Raw genomic sequence first — 24,398 nt, 5'->3', positions numbered from 1 at the left:
GTCCTGGACTTCTTAGGAGCACACTTCGATACCCACATGGACAAAGTCTTCCTCATGGAGGAAATCATCAACAAATTACAGTCTCAGGTTCAGCATCTGTTGACAGCTTCAGTGCCCAGGGTATGGGATTACTTGCAGGTCCTTGGATCCATGGCGTCCACCCTGGAGTTTGTCCCATGGGTGTTTGCTCATATGAGGCCCTTACAGAAAGCATTGGGATCCGATGTCAGAGGATTTCCAGATGGTATTACTGCTCACAGAGTCCACCAGATCCAATCTTGGTTTGTGGCTGGTCCGTAAACATTTGAGGCGTGGGGTTGCCCTCGAAGTACCCCGATGGGTGATAGTGACCACAGATGCCAGCCTCTCAGGCCAGAGGGACGGTGTGGCAGTCTCAATCAGTCTAGGGCCAATAGGCAAAGGCATAGTGGTCCATCAATCGCCTAGAGACAAGAGCGGTGCGCCTAGCCTTACAGTGTTTTCTCCCACTTTTACACAACCAGGTGGTGCAGGTTCCATCTAAAAATGCAACGACAGCAGCCTACATCAACTGTCAGGGAGGAACCAGAAGTCGTCAGGTAGCCTTGGAAGCGGAGATGCTGATGACCTGGGTGGAACAGAATTTGGCATTGGTGGCATCACACATAGCGGGGACTGATAATGTGCAAGCAGATTTTCTGAGCCACCAAAGGCTAGAAGCCGGAGAGTGGCAATTGTCCCTGGTAGCGATGTCCCTCATCTCACGCAGATGGGGTACTCCTCATCTGGATTTGATGGCGACTCGAGCGAATGCCATGGCTCCACGTTTCTTCAGTTGCAGAAGAGAACATGGAGTGGAAGGGGTCGATGCCTGATACTCCCCTGGCCACACAAAGTTCTTCTTTGTGTTTCCTCCTTGGCCTCTGATAGGCAAGGTGCTATGGAGAATAGAAATTCACCCAGGGAGGGTGATCCTAGTGGCTCTGGTGTAGCCCCAGAGACCCTGATTCGCAGAACTGATCAACCACGCTCTGGACAAACCCTTGCGACTGAGTCATCTCCTGAACCGACTACGTCAAGGCCCTGTATTTTTAGATCAGGCCGATCACTTTTGTCTAGCGGCCTGGCTTTTGAAGAGCAGTGGTTGAGGAAGAAAGGTTATCCGGAAGATGTATTGCTACTCTTCTTCAGGCTTGGAAGCCTTCTACTTCTTTGACTATGTCAGGGTCTGGAAGGTTTTCAAAACTTGGTGCCGTGAACAGGGAATCCTCCTTCATCAATCCTCAGTGTCGCACATGCTGGCGTTTTTGCAGAAAGGCCTTAGTAAAGGCTTATGGTTTAATTCTCTCTGGGTGCAGGTGGCGGCCTTAGGGTATTTGAGAGGCAAGATTCATTGGGCATCACTGGGGCAGCGCACCCCAATGTAGTATGTTTCCTCCATGGGCGAAGCATTTGAATCATCCTGTTCATCCAGAATGCCCATCTTGGAGCCTAACTTGGTCCTCAGGGTACTGTGTGAAACTCCTTTTGAACCTCTGAAGAAGGCCACCTTAAAAGATGAAACTCTGAAGGCAGTGTTTTAGGTGGCAATATACTCAGTTCAGAGGATCTCGGAGCTTCAAGCTGAGACAGCACCTTGAATACTGTGTACAATTCTGGTCGCCGTATCTCAAAAAAGATATAGTTGCGATGGAGAAGGTACAGAGAAGGGTGATTAAAATGATAAAGCGGATGGAACAGCTCCCCTATGAGGAAAGGCTGAAGAGGTTAGGGCTGTTCAGCTTGGAGAAGAGACGGCTGAGGGGAGGATATGATAGAGGTCTTTAAAATCATGAGAGGTCTTGAATGAGTAGATATGAATCAGTTATTTACGCTTTCAGATAATAGAAAGACTAGGGGGCATGCCGTGAACTTAGCAAGTAGCACATTTAAGACTAATTGGAGAAAATTCTTTTTCACTGAATGCACAATTAAGCTCTGGAATTTGTTGCCAGAGGATGTGGTTAGTGCAGTTAGTGTAACTGGGTTTAAAAAAGGTTTGGATAAGTTCTTGGAGGAGAAGTCCATTAACTGCTGTTAATCAAGTTGATTTAGGGAATGGCCTCTGCTATTACTGGCATCAGTAGCATGGGATCTTCTTAATGTTTGGGTACTTGCCAGGTTCTTGTGGCCTGGTTTGGCCTCTGTTGGAAACAGGATGCTGGACTTGATGGACCCTTGGTCTGACCCAGCATGGCAATTTCTTATGTTCTTATGTTTTTATGAATTTCAGATTCTGGGGTTTCCATTCGGATGGTTCCCTCCTTCCTTCCGAAAGTTGTCTCAGCCTTCCACTTGAATCAGTCAGTGGAACTTTCAGCTTTTCCTCAGGTGGAACCGGATGCACCTAATGCCAAGGAATTGAAGCGTCTAGATGTTAGAAGGGACCCTCTTAATTATATCTCAAGGTCACTAATGATTTTTGGGTCTTTGGTCATCTTTTCATTTTATGGAGTGGTGCTAAGAAGGGTCATAAAGCATCAAAAGCGACCATAGCCCATTGGCTGAAAGAGGTCATTGCTTCTGCTTATGTTTGTCATGGGCGACCTGCCTGGTGGTTTGAAAGCCCATTTGATTCGGTCTCAGGTGACTTCCTGGGCAGAGTGTCAGCTGGTTTCACTGCAAGAAATCTGCAGGGCAGTGACATGGAAGTCCTTGAGTACTTTTGTCAGACACTATCGTTTGGGCGTACAGGCTCTGGGCGTTGACAGTTTCGAAAGCAGTGTCATTCGAGCGGGACTCTTGAGTCCCACCCCAAATAGGGAAGCTTTGGTACATCCCAGCAGTCTGGACTGATCTGGGTACGTACTAGGAAAGGAAAATTGGTTCTTACCTGCTAATTTTCGTTCCTGTAGTATCACGCATCAATCCAGATGCCCATCCTTGGGAGTGGACAGAATTCTTCTTGAGAGTCGCTTGTTTTCTGTCTTCTTTATTATTCAGTGTCACTGCAGACTTAATATGGATACAGGTTTCTCTGTATCCTTCTCACAGTCTTATGTATATAGTTAGATGGATTATTTCTTTCTTGTCCTTTGCTTGACATAACACTTTTTACATATTTCTGCTTTGGTATTATTAATACTGAGGAGATGAAGGTTGCTCACCAGACCAAGATGGGGTGCTCTCGAAGTTTTTCTCTGTCTCCATGTGCTGGAAGGGAGGCAAAACCCAGCAGTCTGGACTGATCCGTGGAACTATAGGAATGAAAATTAGCAGGTAAGAACCAATTTTCCTTTCTGCTGTCTAAAAAGAATAAAACCTAAATACATTAAAGTAGGAGTTTTTCACTACACGGCATACTCTACAGTTTTATCATGGAAGGAAAATGATAGAAATATTGCAGAAATAATTAAGAATAAACAACCAAAAAGTCTTGACTGCATAAGTCTTCACTCCCTTTGTCATAGCAAACACAAATTAGCTTCATTTCAAAAAATTACCTTAACAAGGCCCACAATCACAGTGGCTGAGCTGATTGGCATACTCCTGGATAAATCTGTTTCTGTTGCATGAAGTTAATTTGAAGCAAAGGTCAAAACATGCTGAACAAGTTGCTGCCAAAAGAATTTGGATAATATTATTCAAAGGTACAGATTGGGGGAAGGCTATAGGAAAGTTTTAGTATGTTTGAATATCCTTCAGGGCAATGTCAGATCCATCATTGTAAAGTGGAAACCAGTTTGGCACTGCCAAGAAACTGCCGCAATCAGGGTATCTAGAGTCCCTAGAGTCAGTTGCCATGGGTTAAGGAAGGTGCTGCTGAAGGTCACTGTGAGGCCTCAGATTACTTTTGAAAACTACAGAGGTCTCTGGCTGAGACTGGGGAAAATGTTGACTGCTAAACAATTTCAAGATTACTCCTCGAACATGGCCTATATGGGAGGGTGACAGGAAGGAAGACACTGCTAAAGAAAAACCATATAATGTGCTGTATTGTTTGCTTCTAAACAGGAGAAGCTGCATGCATGTGGGAGGAGGTTTTGTGATCTCATGAGACCAAAGTGGAAATTTTTGATCTATGCTAAGTAATAGGTTTAGCAGACACATACTGCACATCACCCTGCTAATACCATCCCTACAGTAAAGAATTGTAGTGGCAGCATTACATTGTAGTGATGCTTTACAGCAGCAGCAGGAGGTTTGTGAAGACCAAGGGAAAGATGGATGGGCAAAGTACAGGAAGATCCTGAAGGAATCTTGTTCCAGTCTGCCATATACTGTTGAGGAAGAAAATTCACCTTTCGGCAGAGCAATAATCCTAAGCAGAAGCAACAATGCAGTGGCTCAGCAAGAAAGATAGTCCTTGAATGGCCAAGAAAAAGTCCACCAAAAATGTAATAAATATCACCTCTTAATATATGAAAAACCGTCTTGCAAAAAATCTTTTTTCAATTGTGTCCCCTAATAAGAGTTATATTTCTTTTTTTTATATATTGAAAGATAATGTGTACACAAAATACATTTTTTATGGAGGGAAGGAAAGTTTCATATCATTGTATAATAGCCCTAATCGGGTGATATCCAAGCATTATAATCATCAACAATCCTCCTCCGTCCACATTTTTGTTTTTTATGCACGCTACACGAATATATATATATATATATATATATATATATATATATATATATATATATTCGTGTAGCGTGCATAAATTGTGACAAACTTTCCTTTAAAAATCAAGCTTGTTACCGGCTGATAAAAAAGAATAATATCCCAACTTATCTGATTCCAAATAATGACCAGACAAGGCCACGTTTCAGATCCAGATAGGATCTTTCCTCAGGGGATGCTTCCTTATTTGTTCGTTGTCGGTGTGTCGATACTGGCAGAAAATGATTTGTATAATAGGTAATCTTGATCGTCATTGTGACCTTCAATGCGAGTCAATGACTCTGCATTGAAAAAGTCCAGAAATAAAACCAATAGAAAATCTGTGGCAAGATTTGAAAATTGCAGTCTGCTGACAATCCCCAACCAACTTGAAAGAGCTTCAGCTCTTCTGCCAAGAAGAATGGGCAGAAACTGCATCATCCTGCTGTGCAGTTGGTAGCCACTTTTCCTAAATAACTTTTGGTGGTGGTTGCTGCAAAAAGGGCTTCCACCAAGTATTGAGTCAAGGGGTGTGTGAAGGCTTATTGAATCAATATATTTTGGTATTTTATTCTTAACTATTTTTAAATACTTCTATAATTGTTCTTTCTAGCATATATTATGTAAATCAGTAAAACAAACTCCTTTAAAGCATTTTGATTTGTATTTTTAGACAGATTATGAAAATGTACAAGGACGTGAAGACTTTTCCAAGTCACTGTACTTGTTTGTATAGTGGGTAATCTTAAAATTTGCTGGTGAGGTTGCAGGTTTGTGATACTTTGTATCTATGAAATTGCAAACTCATTTTCAAAGAGAAATTCCCAGTGATTTTCCCTTTGAAAATGTGGCGTCATAGGGATACCCATGGACTTTGCATATCCTTCGTAAAAATTTCATGCAGGAAAGCATTTTTATTTCCCCAGCCTCTGTTTAAGCACAATTGTAAGTGTGTGTTATGAACCTGCATTCATACGTTTGGTCTCATTAAAAAGGCTGGAAGGGAGAGATAATTTTAAAACAGGCTGTCTGTGTTAATACTTATTTGCATAGTTAAATGCCATTAAAAAATCTTTAGTGTATTGATATACTAGAGTGTAACCTTCCAAAATATTTGAAAGGTATATGTTGCTCTATGACATCTGTCAGTACATAGAAACTAGACTTACCATGAGAGAGTTTATCCTGAAAATATGTTCTATATGTTCTGGCACTTAACAGAATTGAGATTAGATGTCTCCAACCTTGATGATGATAAAAAAAGTTGATGTTCTCTCACCATTTAACTCTGTATAGTTCATACATTTTTGCTTTTTTGTCATAATGTGAAGCACTCTAGATGGGACAAGTAAGAACGGAACTGAAACAAATAAATAAATGTTATGAATAATTTGAACTCCTTTTCCTCACTAAAACATTAATTTTTTGATGACTTTGAGACAGGTAGAGGTAAAAGCAGTTCCAGTTTCCCAGAAAAAGACATCCTTGCAGCAGGATCAAGTGAAAAAACTCCAGCGGATACCTGGAAGTCCAGCACTTGCAGCAACAGCATCTTCTTCTTGTGCTGATATGACCTTTGGTGGTCTGCCTTCACCAAAACTTGATGCTTCATATGAACCAATGATAGTGAAGGAAGCTCGCTACATTGCCATCACAATGATGAAGGTAATTGTTTTCACATGACAGTGAAGTAATAGTGTGCAAAAAGATGGTAAACTGGGACAATAAACATAAACTTAGAAAGGATGGCAGAAAAGGACCAAATGGTCCATCCAGTCTGCCCAGTAAGCTTAGAGTAGTTTGTGCTGTGCCGTGTAAGTTACCCCATGCTTATATGTTTCCAAGACCATAAAAGTCAGGTCATTGAGGCCAATTTCAGTAAGCAGCAAGCAGACAGTTATCCAATTAGTTACCTTGATAACTTATCCCGTAAATTCAGCGGGATACATGTCCCATTGAATATGTTCGCCTAAAGTTATTCGGCTACATGTAGCCAGATAACTTTAAAACCTAACTTTAAAATCTAGTCTAGCAACATATCAAACACAATATTAGAGAAGCCACTACTGCCCTGAGGCTGGCCTCCCCTTCGCCTCATAAATCATTTTCACTCCTGCCTTCCCTCCCAACCCTCTATCCACCTGAAACCTTTATCACCTGTTTCCTCTCTCCCCCCCCCAAAACTGGATCCTTAAAACCCCATCCGAAAGCGAGGTTTTCTCTTATCTGATTCCACTTTGCTCTTAGAGCAACACTGAAAACATAAGCTGCCAGCATTACTATCAGACTTTTATGTAAAATGTTTAAACTTCACACACAGTGTAACATGAGACCACACGAATGTGGCCCATCCTGGATAATATGAAGGGTTTGAGGAACTACCGTATTTTTCGCTCCATAAGACGCACCTAGGATTCAGAGCAGGAAAATTAAAAAAAAAAAACTAAATAAACAATGGTGTGCTAAACCGGCTCTGTTCCTGGGTGTCTGTGCGTCTTATGGAGCAAATTAGGGGAGGGCATAACATTTTTTTGGTCCCCATTTCATTTTCGGGTCTGGGGAGGGCCATTTCTGTCCACTCCCCGGATCAGAAAACGTTTATCATTCTCTTTGTTGGGAAAAAAAACAAAACAAAACAAAAAACCCCACCCAACCCTTTAAAGTTAATTAATTACAACCCCCCACCCTCCTGACCCCCCCCTCCAAGATTTGCAAAAAGTCCCTGGTGGTCCAGCGGGGGTGTGGGAGTGATCTCCTGCACTCTGGCCATCTGCTGCCAGTATTCAAAATGGCGCCGATAGCCTTTGCCCTTACTATGTCACAGGGGCTACCAGTGCCATTGGTCGGCCCCTGGATTGCTCCTACCATGTGACGGGCCGACCAATGGCACCGGTAGCCCCTGTGACATAGTAAGGGCAAAGGCTATCGGTGCCATTTTGAATACTGGCAGCCGATGGCTCGAGTGCAGGAGATCACTCCCGCTGGACCACCAGGGACTTTTGGCAAGTCTTGGGGGGATTAGGAGGGTGGAGGGTTGTAGTTAATTAACTTTAAAGGGTTAGGATGGGGTTTTTTTGTTTTTGTTTTTTTTTATATTCGCTCCATAAGACGCACAGACATTTTCCCCCCACTTTTGGGGGGAAAAAAGTGAGTCTTATGGAGCGAAAAATACGGTATGTATTTCAGCAGAGAATAAGAAAGTCCAAAAGTGTTGCTAGACATGGCAGGTATGCACTCAAAGCAGTGTTTAAACAAAGTAAATTAACTGAACTTATCCTGACTAGCTAATACTTTTATTAGGTTCCCTCTTCTTTTGTTTTAGATATATGAAAATTACTCATTTGAAGAGTTGCGTTTTGCTTCACCAACACCGAAGAGGTAATAATTCAGATTTTCTATATATTAAAAGCATATCTCCTTTAAAAAAAAATGCACTCGTTTATTAAACTCTGTGGCCTATATCAGTGACTGTACTAAATTTTAACTTCTTATGTAAGCTTATAAATGCTAACTTCTGTTTTGGTTTTGTTTAGGCCAAGTGAAAACATGTTAATCAGAGTGAACAATGATGGTACATATTGTGCAAACTGGACTCCTGGAGCTGTTGGTCTTTATACCATTCATGTTACTATAGACGGAATTGAAATAGGTATTTAAGAACATACGAAATGCCATACTGAGTTATATAGCAAGTAAAATCAGCTGCCAAAATACATTAAGCAAAATGTGGAAGAAGATGTTAATATACATTTGGGGATCTGTTAAGAATGTTATGTCTTTTGTGATCATGAAACTGTTTTCTCTTGGAGAATTTTATTTTCATTGATACAAATTCCATTGGCAGTAAGATGAGAAGTTTTGTGAATTAAAAGTCCTAAAGGCTTGATAATTAGGTCAGGTTTTCAAATATGTGATCCTCACATTTTTCAAATATAAGATGTTACTTTTCTAGCGTGTAGCCAGATGGACTCAGGACCAATGGGTATTGTGCTCTCCTGATAGGAGATGGGAGACGGAGTCAGATTTCAAAGCTGACGTCACCTTACATATACCCGTGCAGCAAGCTCAGCTCTTCAGTATTTCACCGTCTCCATAGCAGATGCGGACACTGTCCAAAAGAGAATAGTGTGTAACATTTACAACAAGAAAGAAAAAGGAAAATTACCTGCAAGAAGAGAGCCCCGCTTCTCCTGCGGTGAAACCCTAAGGGTCCCTCCCACAGTTGAGACTTTCCTGAGGTGATTCTCGATATCCCTCAGAGGTGAGCTTTGGTCTGGCAGCCAGCTCCCAGCATGGACTTGGCCCCTAGGGTGGCTGAAAGGCAGCGGGTGATGATTTGAGCGCGGCGGTGAAGGTATTCCCCTCTCCCCCCGCAGCTGGAGACCGCCTGGCATGCAACCGATAAGCGCTGAGACCAGGTAAGGTAGAAACCTTTACTTTTAAGTCTCAGGTCTCCAAGGCTCGAATAGCCATATCGATCTTCCTCCCGACGAGGTTTAAAATCGGGTTGAGCAGCCCTCATTTGGCTAGGCCCCGATTCGGTGCAAGGGTCCACATACGAGGAGACATTTCCCCCCCCCCCCCTCGATCGGCAATACATGCGGGGCAGGCCGGAGGACTGAGGCGCCTAACTTAAGTACACCCATAAAGGCGCACAACTGAGCCGCGCGAACAGCGGCACGCACAAACTCCGTAGCTCGTGAGCATAACTTCTGCGCACAACTAAGCACATCCGCACACATACCTCCACGCACAGATGAGGTTGAAGCTCTGCACGTACACAAACAATGGCACCGCCATCCAAAAAGGCCAAGGGACACACCCTTTTCCCAGCCTGCCACTTAAGAGTCGCGCAACCTGAATTGGAATCCCTCCTATGCCAGCAGTGAGAGCAGTCTCAGGGGGAACCAAGACAAGATCCCCTACAGCCAGGAGAGAGATCCAGAACCACTGATGATGGTACTCCGGACCTATGTATTTCCGTGCCCCCACAGGAAGGCACCTCTGAGGCTTACACTGCAACCCCTCCTGGGATCAACATGGACCCAGGAGGGGGCTGCAAACCTTTGCCCAGGCACAACCAGCCCCTGCGGCGCACCCAACTCAACTCTTGCTGGAAGCACAAGCCCTTCCTGGCACCTCCCAGGTTCTTCGCGACATGCCTCTCCTAACCAAGAACCTCTCTGATGGGGATCCAGACACCTCAGAGGATGAAAGTGACTCCCTGGAAGAAGGAGAAATCCCCCCAGGGATGGAGCTATACTGAACCATGCTCCGATTCTTCCACAAGGACAAGTTACCGGCCCTTGTGTCCCAGATTCTAAAGATGCTGAGTCTTCCTGGCACGGACCATATAACGGAACCAAAGAAGAACCCCATTTTGGTGTACCTCCGTAAGTTCTTATTCTACTTTCCTATGTTGGAGCCCATCAAGGAACTGATTGACCTGGAATAGAATGCTCCAGAGGCCAGCTTCAAAGGGGGGCGGGCCCTAGAAGCCCTATATCCGCTGGAATCCACGGCCAAGGAACTCCTACACTTCCCTAAAGGCCGGAGGACTGAGGCGCCTAACTTAAGTCTCAAAGCACACTACGATTCCTGTGGAGGGAGGAGCGGCACTGAAGGACACCCAGGGCAGATGGCTGGAAATCCATCCTTAAGCAGTCCTTTGACATATCAGCAATGATGCTACAAATTGCTTCCTGCTGCGCATTGGTGGCACGCTCCTGTTTGCTCCTCTCCAGAAATGCAACTACGTCCGGAGAAACGATGGAGCCTGCGGTCTCCTTCCTCACCGATGCCACATCAGATCTCATGCGCACCTCAGCCAGGGGTGTTGCTGCAGCAGTGTCAGCCAGAAGAGAACTATGACTCTGGAATTGGTCGGCTGACTCGACATCCAAAGCAAACCTCACAAGAATGCCTTTTAAAGGATCTCTCTTGTTTGGAAGCGAATTGGAGAAGTTAGCCAACAAATGGGGCGAATCTCCAGTACCCTGACTACCAGAAGACAGGAACAAAAGAACATTTCAGTACTCCTCCTCAAGAAGAATTAAAGGTAGAGGATCGCAGCGCTTTAGACCTTACAAGAACACAGTCCCAAGCACCTCACCCCTCAGGAAGGTCTCAATCCTTTCGTAACAGACACATTAAGAGGGGAGCAGGCTTAGGGGCAGGCTCCGGCCGTATCCTACAATGAGAAGACGCAGACCCAAACACAGGAAGAAGACATAGAGGGCAGACTTGCCCTCTTCTACCAATGATGGGTCGAAGTAACATCGGACAAGTGGGTCCTAACTATCATTCGAGAAGGGTACTCTCTGGAATGCCAAAGCACCCTCCAGACAAATTTGAGATCACCCTGCCACTCCCACTCCAAGAGGCTGGCAGTGGAAACCACACTAGCAAGACTACTCAGCCTGAAGGCAATAGCCCCGGTGCCCATGCTCCAAAAAAATACTGGCCACTATTCCATCTATTTTATAGCCCCAAGAAAGAAGGAGCATTCCGGCCCATCCTGGACCTCAAGGTCATCAACCGTTACCTGAGGATACCACACTTCTGCATGGAAACCCTAAGATCCGTTATAATGGCGGTACAACTGGGAGAATTCTTAACCTCCCTGGACCTATCTGAAGCCTACCTTCACATCCCGGTCCATCAGGACCACCAGCGATTCCTGCACTTTGCGATACTGGGTCATCATTACCAGTTCCGGGCGCTACCCTTTGGCCTAGCTACCGCTCCCAGAACCTTCACCAAAATGATGGTGGTTGTGGCGGCAACACTGAGGAAAGGAGGAGTCCTGATACATCCTTACTTGGACAATTGGCTGATCAGGGCAATCGGAGGAGAGTCACCATGCGACCACCAGAGTCAAGAATCTACTACAGGAACTCGGGTGGGTCGTGAACACAGCCAAGAGCTGCCTACAGCCCTCCCAGTCACTGGAGTACCTGGGAGTCTGGTTCAATACTAAACAGAACAAGGTCTTCCTCCCCCCCTCCAAGGAGAAGGAAACTGATGGGGCAATTGCGAAAACTGTTGACCTCGGTTTGCTCCAAAGTATGGGACTACCTCGAAGTCCTCGGCCTCATGACATCAACTCTGGAAGTCGTTCCATGGGCAAGGGCCCATATGCAACCGCTACAACATTCCCTACTATCAAGATGGAATCCAGCATCCCAGAACTATTCAATTCACCTCCAGCTACCAACAGAGGTTTGGGACCAGCTCCAATGGAGGCTACAGGAAGATCTCCTAAGCAGAGGAGTAAACCTATCTCCACCGAACTGGATCATACTCACCATGGATGCGAGGGTGGGGAGCCCACTGTCAGGAGCTGACTGCCCAGGGACAATGGTACAAGGAAGAGGCGAGATGGAACATAAACTGCCTGGAAGCTCGAGCGGTCAGATTAGCCTGCCTACAATTCAGCCACAGACTCAGAGACGAGTCGGTCAGAGTCATGTCGGACAACGTGACAACCATTGCCTACATCAACTGCCAGGGAGGAACCCAAGAGCCAGCAGGTGTCTCTAGAGATAGACCCCTTCATGGCTTGGGCAGAAATAAATCTGCAAGGGATTTCAGCCTCCCATATCGCGGGAAAAGACAACGTCTCAGCGGACTACCTCAGTAGGGAGAGCCTAGACCTGGGGGAATGGTTGCTGGCAGATACGGCCTTCCAGCTGATAGTAAATCGATGGGGTCTCCCAGTCATGGACCTACTGGCAACTCATCTCAGTGCCCAGGTCCCCAGGTTCTTCAGCCGCAGACGAGAACCACAATCTCAGGGAATCGACGCTCTCATCCAGTACTGGCCAGAGGAAGACCTCCTATACGCCTCCCCACCCTGACCACTACTGGGTAGGATCATCCACAAGAGAGAGCACCACAGGGGACTAGTTCTACTAGTCGCCCCGGACAGGCCAAGATGGCCATGGTACGCGGATATGCAAAGACTACTTGCGGGGAACCCTCTACATTTACCTCCACACAGGAACCTTCTTCAGCAGGGACCGATCTCCCATGAAGACCCAGCTTGATTCTCTCTTACGGTATGGCCCTTGAGAGGACTAGCCTGAAGAAGCGCAGATACTCAAAAGCCGTGATTAATACCCTGCTCCGGGCGCGCAAGTTCTCCACATCTCTGGCTTACATACGGATCTGGAGAGTATTCGAAGCCTGGTGTGAAGACTGCGGTCTCCTCCCGAGGACAACCAAGATCCCCACGATCCTGGAATTCCTACAGAACGGCATGAAGAAGGGGTTGTCTCTCAACTTCCTCAAGGTCCAAGTTGCAGCACTGGCCTGCTTCAGGTCCGAATTTGATGGTCCCAGACTATCATCTCATCCCGCTGTGTGTCTCTTCCTGAAAGGAGTTAAGCAACTCCGACCACCCCTAAAGTGGCCAGTGCCTTTCTGGAATCTCAATCTAGTAATAGACTTCCTAGCAGGGGAGTCCTTCAGACCAACACGCGGTCTGTCCCTACGTCTCCTGACCTTAAAGTCAGCCTTTTTGGTCGCAATATGCTCAGCTCGGTTCATCTCCAAATTTCAAGTACTATCCTGTCGAGAACCGTTCCTCAGGTTCACCCCTGGTGCCATAAAGCTGAGTACTGTACCATCCTTCCTACCGAAAGTGGTTTCCCAGTTCCACATGAACCAAACCATATCCTTACCATCTCCAGAGGAGCACAAGGACTCTGAAGACGCACGCCTCCTTCGCCACCTGAATGTCTGCAGAATCCTTGTCCGATACCTGAAAAGATCGGAACCCTTTCGCAAAACAGATCACCTGTTCGTTCTTCACAGCGGGAAGAAACAAGGGGAAGCAGCATCACGGGTGACCATAGCCCACTGGATCAAAGAAGTAATCAAGGCCACCTACATAGAGGCAGGAAAGCCATTACCTCTACAGGTCAAGGTTCATTCCACAAGGGCCCACTCAGTCTCCTGGGCTAAAACCAAGTTGCTGTCACCAGCCGAAATCTGTCGGGCGGCAACATGGTCCTCCCTACGCACCTTCTCCAGGTTCTACAGCCTGGATGTTCAGGCCAGGGAGGATACAGCTTTAGCAAGGGCAGTATTAAGTGGGCCACGGGCAGCCTCCCACCCTGTAGGGGAGTAGCTTTTGTACATCCCATTGATCCTAAGTCTATCTGGCTATATGTTAGGAAATGGAGAAATTACTTACCTGATAATTTTGTTTTCCTTAGTGTAGACAGTTGGACTCAGCATACCGCCCATGACTGCTCCAGAAATCGAGAACCTCAGATAACAAAAATCTCGAGACTAAGTAAATATCCTCAGTTTGTCTGGTGTCGGCGTTTATTGTTTGAGGGCACTGGCGGTCTCCAGTTTAAAAAAAAAAAAAAATCTCTATATAAAATCGGTTGAACCAGTTCAAGGTTAATCAAATATTAAGCAACATATATCCATTCTGGCTTTTCGAAGAGAATACTGAAGAGCTGAGCTTGCTGCACGGGTATATCTAGGGTGACGTCAGCTTTGAAATCTGACTCCATCTGCTATCAGGAGAGCACAATACCCATTGGTCCTGAGTCCATCTATCTACACTAAGGAAAACAAGATTATCAGGTAAGTAATTTCTCTTATTTTCCATTAAATCATTGACATGTAACCCTTAGGGCTTTTTTAAGTTTTCAGTGAGCATAGAAAAAAATACCCCAAAATACGAACCATACACTGCTTGTAGGATAACTTCTTAAAATTGTAATGATTTACTATGATGTCCTAACTTGACATTTTATTAAGAACTAATCAGATAAACTGTCATTTCCAGCATTCATAACAAGCAGAACTTTATTAGATCTGTTGGTTGCATGTATATTTAATTTGTGCAGATATATTAAAGAATACTGTCTACCAAATGCTAAATAACCTTAAGACAAATTTACTAAAAGAAGAGTATAAACAACAACTAAACTATGAATTCAGTTGAATGGTGGTCATGTTAGTTAATACCTTCAGCATGAATCATGACAAAATATAATGAAGAATAAAATTCAAAAAAAGCTGTAAATATATTATTTGCTTTATTATATGCAAACAGATATGTCAATAGATTTTGAAATAAGGTAGCAATTGCTAGACATAACAAAAGATAGCATATTCCTTTGCATCAAGTCCATGTCGATTAGTGTGAATAACTTAAGGCTAGTCCCTCTTAACTGGAAATACAAATTATTTACTGTATTTTTCGCTCCATAAGACACACCTAAGATTCAGAGCGGGAAAATTAAAAAAAAAAAAATGGTGTGCTAAACCAGCTCTGTTCTCGGGCGTCTGTGCATCTTATGGAGCAAATTAGGGGAGGGCATAAAATGGGTTTTTTATGTCCCCATTCCCCATCCCAACCCTTTAAATTTAATTAACTACAACCCTCCCACCCTTCTGACCCCCCCAAGACTTGCCAAAAGTCCCTGGTGGTCCAGCGGAGGTCCGGGAGCGATCTCCTGCACTCGGGCCATCGGCTGCCAGTATTCAAAATGGCGCCAATAGCCTCTTACTATGTCACAGGGGCTACCAGTGCCATTGGTCGACCCCTGTCACATGCTAGGAGCAATGGACGGCCGGCGCCATCTTGTGCTCCTACCATGTGACAGGGACCGACCAATGGCACCGGTAGCCCCTGTGACATAGTAAGGGCAAAGTCTATCGGTGCCATTTTGAATACTGGCAGTTGACGGCCTGAGTGCAGGAGATAAATCCCAGACCCCCGCTGGACCACCAGGGACATTTGGCAAGTCTTGGGGGGGTCAGGAGGGTGAAGGGGTTGTAGTTAGTTTTTTGGGGTTTTTTATTATTCACTCCATAAGATGCACAGACATTTTCCCCCCAGTTTTGGGGGGAAAAAGTGTCTCTTATGGAGCGAAAAATACGGTATTTATTTCACTGATTATTTCACTGATCCACAAATCTCAGCAGATTACAAAATAACATACAGAATAAAATCATAGAATCAAACAGTAAACCAAATTAGTACAGTATCTAGTTCAGCGCTTCCCAAACTGTGGGTTGGGACCCTAGATGGAATCTCAAAACCTTCGGCTGGGATCACAACTGCCTCAACTCTCGTGTACAAGATGTGATCCACCTTTGGCTTGGGGCCCAAAGGAAAATATTGCCACTGACCCTGGCCAGAGAGATGTTTAGATGAGGGAGCAGATGCAGGCGGGTTTTAAAGAATTGATCAGTTAGAGAAGGATTGGCTGTGAAGGGTGAAACAGGGGGAATGATAACATCAACTGGGGAATATGAAAGGAACTGAGGGATTAGATTAGCTGAGGAGGATATGAGAGAGGGGATGGGGTTGAAATTGAGGAGTGAATGGGTGATGAGGGGAGGGGATTAGGTGTGAGTGGTAAAAAGATCTTAAAGGTGAGAGAACCTCAGCTAAGGGGATGTTAAAAAGGGCTGGAAGGGCTGAGAGAGGGGGGATGGACTGGGAAAGTGAAAGGAGCTGAGGGGATGTAAGAGGAAATCAGCTGGGGGGGGGGGGGGGGGCAGTGGTTGAAAGAATGGGTCCACTGGAGGGGAGGAAGTTAAGAAAGGAAGTCCTCTGGAGGGATTGGAGATTGAGAGAGGATCAGCTGGTGTGCAGGGAGGATGAATGTAGAGTGATTGTTGAAAGGGGATTATACTAGTATTAATTTGTTTTAGTTGCTTCTGGGGTCATGTGAATTTTCTAATGCTAAAATTGAGTCACATTGGCTAAATGTGTGGGAAGCTCTGATCTAGTTCTAAGGTAAAATGGATTCTATTTTGTCTGCAGTAGATCTGTAACACTTAAATATTATGTCCTACAATTCTAGGAGATACAACCTTTCATGTTGTCATTTTGACCTTAAATATACTGCTGATTTGTCATTTACATGGGACATCAAAATGTGAAAGTGGCAGAGTAGTTTAGTGGTTAGAGCTGCAAGCTGGCTAGCCATGGTTTAATCATGCTGATGCTCCTTGTGACTTTGGGAAAGTCTCTTCATCCCTTCATTGCATCAGGTACATTCTCACAGGACAAGCAGGATGGTAGTCCTCACATATGGGTAACATCACAGGATGGAGCCCAATCATGGAACACTTTTGTCAAAGTTTCTAGAACTTTGACTGGCACATACTGGGCATGCCCAGGATGGCACTAACCCTGCAACCAGCAGGGGTCCCCCTTCAGTCTTCTTTTTTCTGCACAGCAGTAGCCAAGCGGGTTAAGGAGCTCTACAGAGATTCCTGACAGGAATTTTCCTCACGGAATTACTTCATAATTTAATACCCCACAAGGGTCCCCCTATTGAATTTTCACTTCCGCGGTGGTCTGGTAAGTTTTTTACCCGGTTCTGGTCGATTCCATTCGGGTTTGGCCCTCGCGGCCTACTGGCCGTCGATCGCATCACGGCTAAAGCTTTTTGAGAGGCCATGGCGTCGGGGTTCCGTCAATGCCCCGACTGCACTCGCACAATGTCCATTACAGACCCTCACAAGGTCTGTGTAATGTGCTTAGGGAGCGAGCATGATGTCCTTACTTGCACCAAATGTGCCCTAATGACACCAAAAGGTCGCAAGGCTAGAATGGAGAAGATGGAACTTCTCTTTCGCTCACAAACCCTGACTCCATCCATAGCCTCGACGTAGTCCGAGCCGACACCATCTACATCGCACCAGTAACGTGCTCCGACCGATGTGCAATCTCATCGACGACTCCGCGGCCATCGACCCCCTCTGTTCCTCAGGAAAAGGACCGAGAAGATCATCAAGAAAAACATCGCCATTGACACCGTAGGTCTCAGACCATCAACGCAGGCTGCCGAAGAAAGCCCCTCCAGAAAAGGCACCGTCCCTTTCTGTGTCCGGGTCACCGAGGCAACCCTCACCTGGACAGGTGATAGAAGCCGCGATTCCACCTCCAATGGTGGTCCCTCCGGCTCCGCCTCGGAGAGAGGTATCGTCAAAGGATACTAATGATGCATTAGAATTAGGGCATCCCAACAGTGAGGTTCCAATAATAAGAAAAGTAGTCCAAGTGCCTGTAACTAAAAACTCACCTGAGCAAAAAAAAATTCTAACTTATCCCTATCAATTAAAAAAGCAGAAATAAAATACAAACAAAAAACAAACTTTGAAATGTTTGTATGCTAATGCCAGAAGTCTAAGAAGTAAGATGGGAGAATTAGAATGCATAGCAGTGAATGTTGACATAGACTTAATTGGTATCTCAGAGACATAGTGGAAGGAGGACAACCAATGGGACAGTACTATACCGGGGTACAAACTATATCGCAATGACAGAGAGGAGCACCCGGGAGGCGGTGTGGCGCTTTATGTCCTGGATGGTATAGAGTCCAACAGGATAAACATCCTGCATGAGACTAAATGCAAAATTGAATCTTTATGGGTAGAAATCCCTTGTGTGTCGGGGAAGACTATAGTGATAGTATACTAACATCTACCTGGTCAAGATGGTGAGAAGGACAGTGAAATGCTAAGAGAAATTAGGGAAGCTAACCAAATTGGTAGTGCAGTAATAATGGGAGACCAATTACCCCAATATTGACTGGGTAAATGTATCTTCGGGACATGCTAGAAAGATAACGTTCCTGGATGGAATAAATGATAGCTTTATGGAGCAATTGGTTCAGGAACAGATGAGAGAGGGAGCAATTTTAGATCTAATTCTCAGTGGAGCACAGGATTTGGTGAGAGAGGTAACAGTGGTGGGGCCGCTTGGCAATAGTGATCATAATATGATCAAATTTGAATTAATGACTGGAAGAGGAACAGTATGCAAATCCATGGCTCTTGTGCTAAACTTTCAAAAGGGAAACTTTGATAAAATGAGAAAAATTGTTAGAAAAAAGCTGAATGGAGCAGCTACAAAAGTAAAAAGTGTGCAAGCGGCGTGGTCATTGTTAAAAAATACCATTCTAGAAGCACAGTCCAGATGTATTCCACAAATTAAGAAAGGTGGAAAGAAGGCAAAACAATTACCGGCATGGTTAAAAGGGGAGGTGAAAGAAGCTATTTTAGCCAAAAGATCTTCATTCAAAAATTGGAAGAAGGATCCAACAGAAGAAAATAGGATAATGCATAAACATTGGCAAGTTAAATGTAAGACATTGATAAGACAGACTAAGAGAGAATTTGAAAAAAAGTTGGCCATAGAGGCAAAAACTCACAGTCAACCGAAAATCAGACACCACATACCTAGTCCAGTCAACTCCAGGTTTCCAAAAAACTCAATTGGATCACCATTCAGTGGTTGTTGAGTCAGTCCAAAAGAAGGCCCGATGCTCCAAGCCTCACTCTTCTTTCCCTCCAGGGAAAAAGCCAAAGTTCCTGGATACCATAGGTCATCGTGTCTTTCACGGGTCAAGGCTTATATCCCGCATTGCCTCTTACCAACTCTATATGACCCAGTACAACAGGGTCCTCTTTAAGCAAATGTAGGACTTTGCTGTGTCCCTAACTCAGCAGTTTCAAGAGCAATTACATGCCCTGGCTCAAAAAGGATTAGAAGCAGGCAAACATGAAATCAGAGCAGCATATGACATTTTTGACACCGCTTCCAGGGTATCAGCAGCAGATATTTCTTCGAGGAGGTGGGCTTGGCTAAAGTCTTCGGACCTACAACCTGAGGTCCAGGTCAGACTATCCGACTTGCCTTGCACTGGTGACAACCTCTTTGGTGATCAGATACAGCAAGCAGGGGCACAGCTCAAAGATCAGAAAAACAACAAGGTATCGCTTAAACAATTCCAAAAATGCTCTTCACCAACCAAAAATTATTGTATAAGATGAAACCGCATCAGCAAGCCTTAGACGACGTGCTTAGTAGTGAGCTAAGCCGTCCGGTCTTCTCTATCATTTGCGGTCCGACAAGAACTTTCAATTGGCACCATCCGGTGATCACAGTATCTCTAGTCCTTTATCTATGCCCATCTAACACATTTGATATTTGTAAATCTTCAGAGGTAAGCTTGAGAATTGACTCAGGAAACAACTGTTCCAAGACACAAGCCTTTAAATCGTCAAAGGAATGAGTGTGCTGTAAACAATGGGTCACCAAGGGTGCTGTAATCCGACCTGTTTTAATACAGGACCGATGTTCAATTAAACGTGTTTTCAATGATCTTTTTGTCTTACCCACGTACCATAGATTGCACGGACATTGAATGATATAAATGACTCCAGTAGATAGACAGTCTGTTTTGGTCTTTAATGTGACATTCTTTTTTAACCGTGAAAAATGCAACACGGAAGTGGAAATCATAAATGACATACAGTACATGAACCACAAGTAGTGTGACAGCCAATGTTCTGAATTTGTGGATGGACAGAAGAATCGGAATGAACCAATTGGTCTTTAAGATTAGCTCCTCGGGTATAAGTGAACCTCGGAGTCTTCTGTAATTCATGTAATTGTAAAATATGCCAGTTGTCAACAATAATTTTATTCATTTTCTGTGCCATAGAGGAGAATGGTAAAACATAAGTGAGTACCTCTTCATTGTTCTCTGATCGTGGTAAAAACAGCCAATCACGATGTGTATATTTGGCTCTGGTATATGCTTGTTTTATACACCTTGGGGAGTACCCTCTCGACTGAAACCTTTCACTCAACTGCTTAGCTTGATGTTGAAATTCAGGTAGGGTAGTGCATAACTGGCTTGCTCTCTAGACCTCCAGGATGCTTACACACACATCGCAATAACTCTGTCTCATCGCAAATTTTTGCGATTCCTGTTAGGCCCAAAACACTATCAATACCGAGTGCTACCATTCGGCCTGGCATCTGCACCTCGTAGTAGTAGCAGCAGCATTCCTCAGGATTCAAGATGTCCACGTCTACCCCTACCTCGACGATTGATTGATCAGGGCTCCCACCTAGCAAGCTGCTCTGATGTCCCTACGTCTCACCTTGCATACCCTGATCTCTCTATGGTTTCTCATCAATTACCCAAAATCCAACTTACTCCCATCACAAAACCTGTCGTTCATAGGAGCAGACTTGGACACCTTCAAAGCAAAAGCATTTCTTCCTCGAGAACGAGCTCTCACTCTCACTTCTTTTGCCCATCAACTGCAGTCTCAACAACGCTCAACTGCACGTCACTTCCTAGTTTTGCTGGTACACAGCAAATGGCTCGTCTTGCCATGAGAGTCATGCAGTGGACTCTAAGGTCACAGTGGATTCAATCATCGCAACCACTGTCAGCCGTTGTCCACATCACCAACCCACTTTACCTGTCTCTGGCTTGGTGGAAAAGTCAATCCAATCTCCTCAAAGGCCTTCCTTTCCAGGCACCAGATCCTCAAATAACCCTTACAACCGATGCCTCCAACCTCGGCTGGGGAGCACATGTTGCCAATCTACAAACTCAAGGGACCTGGTCTCCAGAGGAAGCCAAACACCAAATAAATTTCCTGGAGCTACGAGCAATCAGATATGCTCTCAGGGTGTTTCAGGATTGCCTTTCCAACCATGTCATCCTGATTCAGACAGACAACCAGGTGGCCATGTGGTACATCAACAAACAAGGAGGAACAGGCTCCTACCTCCTGTGTCAGGAAGCTGCGAAGATATGGGCGGAGACCCTTTCCCACTCGATGTACCTCAAAGCCACCTACTTGCCGGGAGTGGACAATGTGTTGGCAGACAAGCTGAGTCGCATCTTTCAGCCGCACGAGTGGTCCCTCAACCCCATAGTAGAGGACTCAATATTCCAACGTTGGGGTTACCTTCACATAGACCTCTTTGCGTCACCTCAAAACCGCAAAGTAGCGAACCTTTGCTCTCTCACTCGCAGCCAACACTCACTACCAAGAGATGCGTTCTCTCTCTCATGGGCTACCGATCTCCTATATGCATTTCCTCCACTTCCACTTCTCTCAAAGACTCTCGTGAAGTTACATCAAGACAAGGGAAGCATGATCCTGATAGCTCCTCACTGGTTTCCGATTCTTCAGGACCTCTCTATTCGTAGGCACATTTTCCTGGGGAATGACCCGCTTCTGATCACTCAGAACGACGGGTGCCTATGCCACCCCATTCTTCAGGCCTTGTCCCTGACTGGATGTTGAAAGGTTAATTCTTCAGCCACTCAACCTTTTGGAGCCAGTTTCCCGTATCTTGATTGCTTCACGAAAGCCTTCCACGAGAAAATATTATTATTACAAATGGAACAGGTTTAAGTTATGGTGTTCTTCTCTGTCCTTTGATCCTTTCACTTGTTCCACCACGACATTTCTAGACTATCTCTGGCACTTGTCAGAATCGGGTCTAAAAACTTCTCTCATCAGGGTGCATGTCAGTGCGGTAGCTGCCTTCCATAAAGGTGTTGGGATGTTCCCATTTCAGTACAACCCCTTGTAACACGTTTTCTGAAGGGCTTGCTCCACCTCAAACTTCCACTGCGCCCTCCGGCCTTCTTGGGACCTCAACCTTGTTTTGGGTTGGCTCATGAAACCACCATTTGAGCCTCTCCAATCCTGTGATCTTCGCTATCTCACATGGAAAGTGATTTTTCTTTTGACAATCACATCTGTTCACAGAGTTAGTGAGTTACAGGCCCTAGTTACCTACCCGCCTTACACTAAATGTCTGCACGACCGGGTAGTACTCCGCACTCACCCTAAGTTTTTGCCTAAGGTAGTATCGGAGTTTCACATTAATCAATCCATTATACTATCCACATTCTTTCCCAGGCCCCATTCCAATCCACTGTAAACAGGTTCTAGCATTCTATCTAGACCGAACAGTTACCCACAGAAAATCCACCCAACTGTTTGTTTCTTTCCATTCCATCAGATTGGGTCAACCTGTGGGTAAGCAGACTCTCTCCTCCTGGTTAGCGGACTGCATATCCTTTTGCTATCAGCAAGCTGGCATTCCACTTCAAGATCGTGTTAAAGCACACTCTGTCAGGGCCATGGCAACTTCAGTAGCGCACCTACGCTCGGTGCCGCTTCCTGATATTTGTAGGGCTGCTACCTGGAGTTCTCTCCATACATTTACAGCCCATTATTGCTTAGACAAGGCTGGCAGACAAGATTCCATCTTCGGCCAGTCTGTCTTGTGCAACCTATTTGCAACTTGATGTACCAACACCCTACCACCTACCCATTAGGGTTCAGGATGCCCTCTACCAAATTCCATCCCAGTCCTTGTGCCTTTTGCACATCTTGGGTACATTTGGTGCATTTCTCGGACATCCTCAGCCCGGTACTCACCAATATGTGAGGACTACCATCCTGCTTGTTCTGTGAGAAAACAGAAGTTGCTTACCTGTAACAGGTGTTCTCCCAGGACAGCAGGATGTTAGTCCTCATGAAACCCGCCTGCCACCCCATGGTGTTAGGTTCGTTACGTTTCCTTATTTTATTTTTTGGCACTTACTTTAGCTTTTAAACAAGACTGAAGGGGGACCCCTTCTGGTTGCAAGGTTAGTGTCATCCTGGGCATGCCCAGTAGGTGTCAGCCAAAGTTCTAGAAACTTTGACAAAAGTGTTCCGTGATTGGGCTCCATCCTGTGATGTCATCCATATGTGAGGGCTAACATCCTGCTGTCCTGTGAGAACACCTGTTACAGGTAAGCAACTTCTGCTAACTTAGGTCCTGATTTATTAAGGCTTTTCTCCCATTCTGTGTCTATGGGAAAAATGCTTAGTAAATGAGACACTTGGATAGTAAGCCCTCTGATGACAAGCAGGCAAGGAGTATTCTACCAGCTGTAAACATTCATGCCAATGGTGTTCTATATAATGCCACTTTTTTCACACAGTTGGAAAACATTTTTTACTTTTTGTTTTATGTAACTGTCAAAATATAAAATTTCATCAAAATAATTTTGGTGTTTTCACTATTGATACTAGATCACAGAGGGACAGACATGACCTGTGCATGAGGCGTACTTTTTCCCTTTTGTAAAGAACACCTAAAATCAAGGTTAAAGTAACAGTCCTCTGTACAGTGGAGGACTGTTCTTTTCTAAATCACTAATAATCATGATAATGTGTTGATTATCTAAAATCATGTTTTTAAATCTAATCTCTGCTGCTTTGTTCTTTTGATTTTGTGTTTGACAAAGAAGCAAGTACTATATATCAAAACTGAGTTTTTTGTTAAGACAAAAAAAGTGATTTTTTTTCCACCCCCTCCCCTACACATTAATTTTACAGATGCAGGACTAGAAGTAAAAGTGAAGGATCCCCCAAAAGGGATGATACCACCAGGAACTCAGCTAGTTAAACCTAAAGCTGAGCCCCAGCCCAACAAGGTGAGAACACTCAGTGGATGAACATGTCCATTGGAACACATCTGATTTATCTTGTGAATACATTCTCTATGGACAAGCAGAATAAAATCAGCCACACCAAGTAGGTGTTATCTGGCACTAAGACAGAAGAATGTCTTTTTGAGCATGCACAGAACTTGCCACACAGCTTCCTGCTGCACAAGTCTCTCTAATCTTTTTTCTTCCACTAGTGCAAACAGATATGTATTTTCTCACTTTCCACCGCTGGTCAGATTTTTACCTTAATACTTGTTCTTTCTTTTTCTTTTAATTATTTTCCCTTTTATTGCAAGTCTCCCAGAGAAAATTAGAATAGCTTATTAAAAATTGTAATTTTTCAAAATTAAGTTCGATCTAGCTGCAGTACTCTTCAATAAGTCAAAGAAACTGGACTTCAAGAGAGGTCCTCATGCACATGGAAAATGTCCTTAACAGGCCAACGTGACTGCTGTCTCAGGTGCCTGGACTCT

General features: G+C 44.7%; 1 protein-coding gene across 1 annotated transcript in view; it reads left to right on the top strand.

Annotated features, from left to right (window-relative positions):
* The window catches only part of MYCBP2 (MYC binding protein 2), a 1,075,853-nt gene that overhangs the window by 591,118 nt on the left and 460,337 nt on the right, over window positions 1-24,398 (top strand). Inside the window, 4 exon segments of the mRNA XM_029603038.1 lie at window positions 6,056-6,277; window positions 7,935-7,990; window positions 8,146-8,261; window positions 23,813-23,910. Of these exon segments, the coding sequence (XP_029458898.1) occupies window positions 6,056-6,277; window positions 7,935-7,990; window positions 8,146-8,261; window positions 23,813-23,910 (492 nt within the window).

Source organism: Rhinatrema bivittatum, chromosome 5 (assembly GCF_901001135.1).
Source record: "Rhinatrema bivittatum chromosome 5, aRhiBiv1.1, whole genome shotgun sequence".
Taxonomy (NCBI): Eukaryota; Metazoa; Chordata; class Amphibia; order Gymnophiona; family Rhinatrematidae; genus Rhinatrema; species Rhinatrema bivittatum.
Note: the sequence above shows the minus strand (reverse complement) of the source record. Positions and strands in the feature narration are given on the sequence as shown.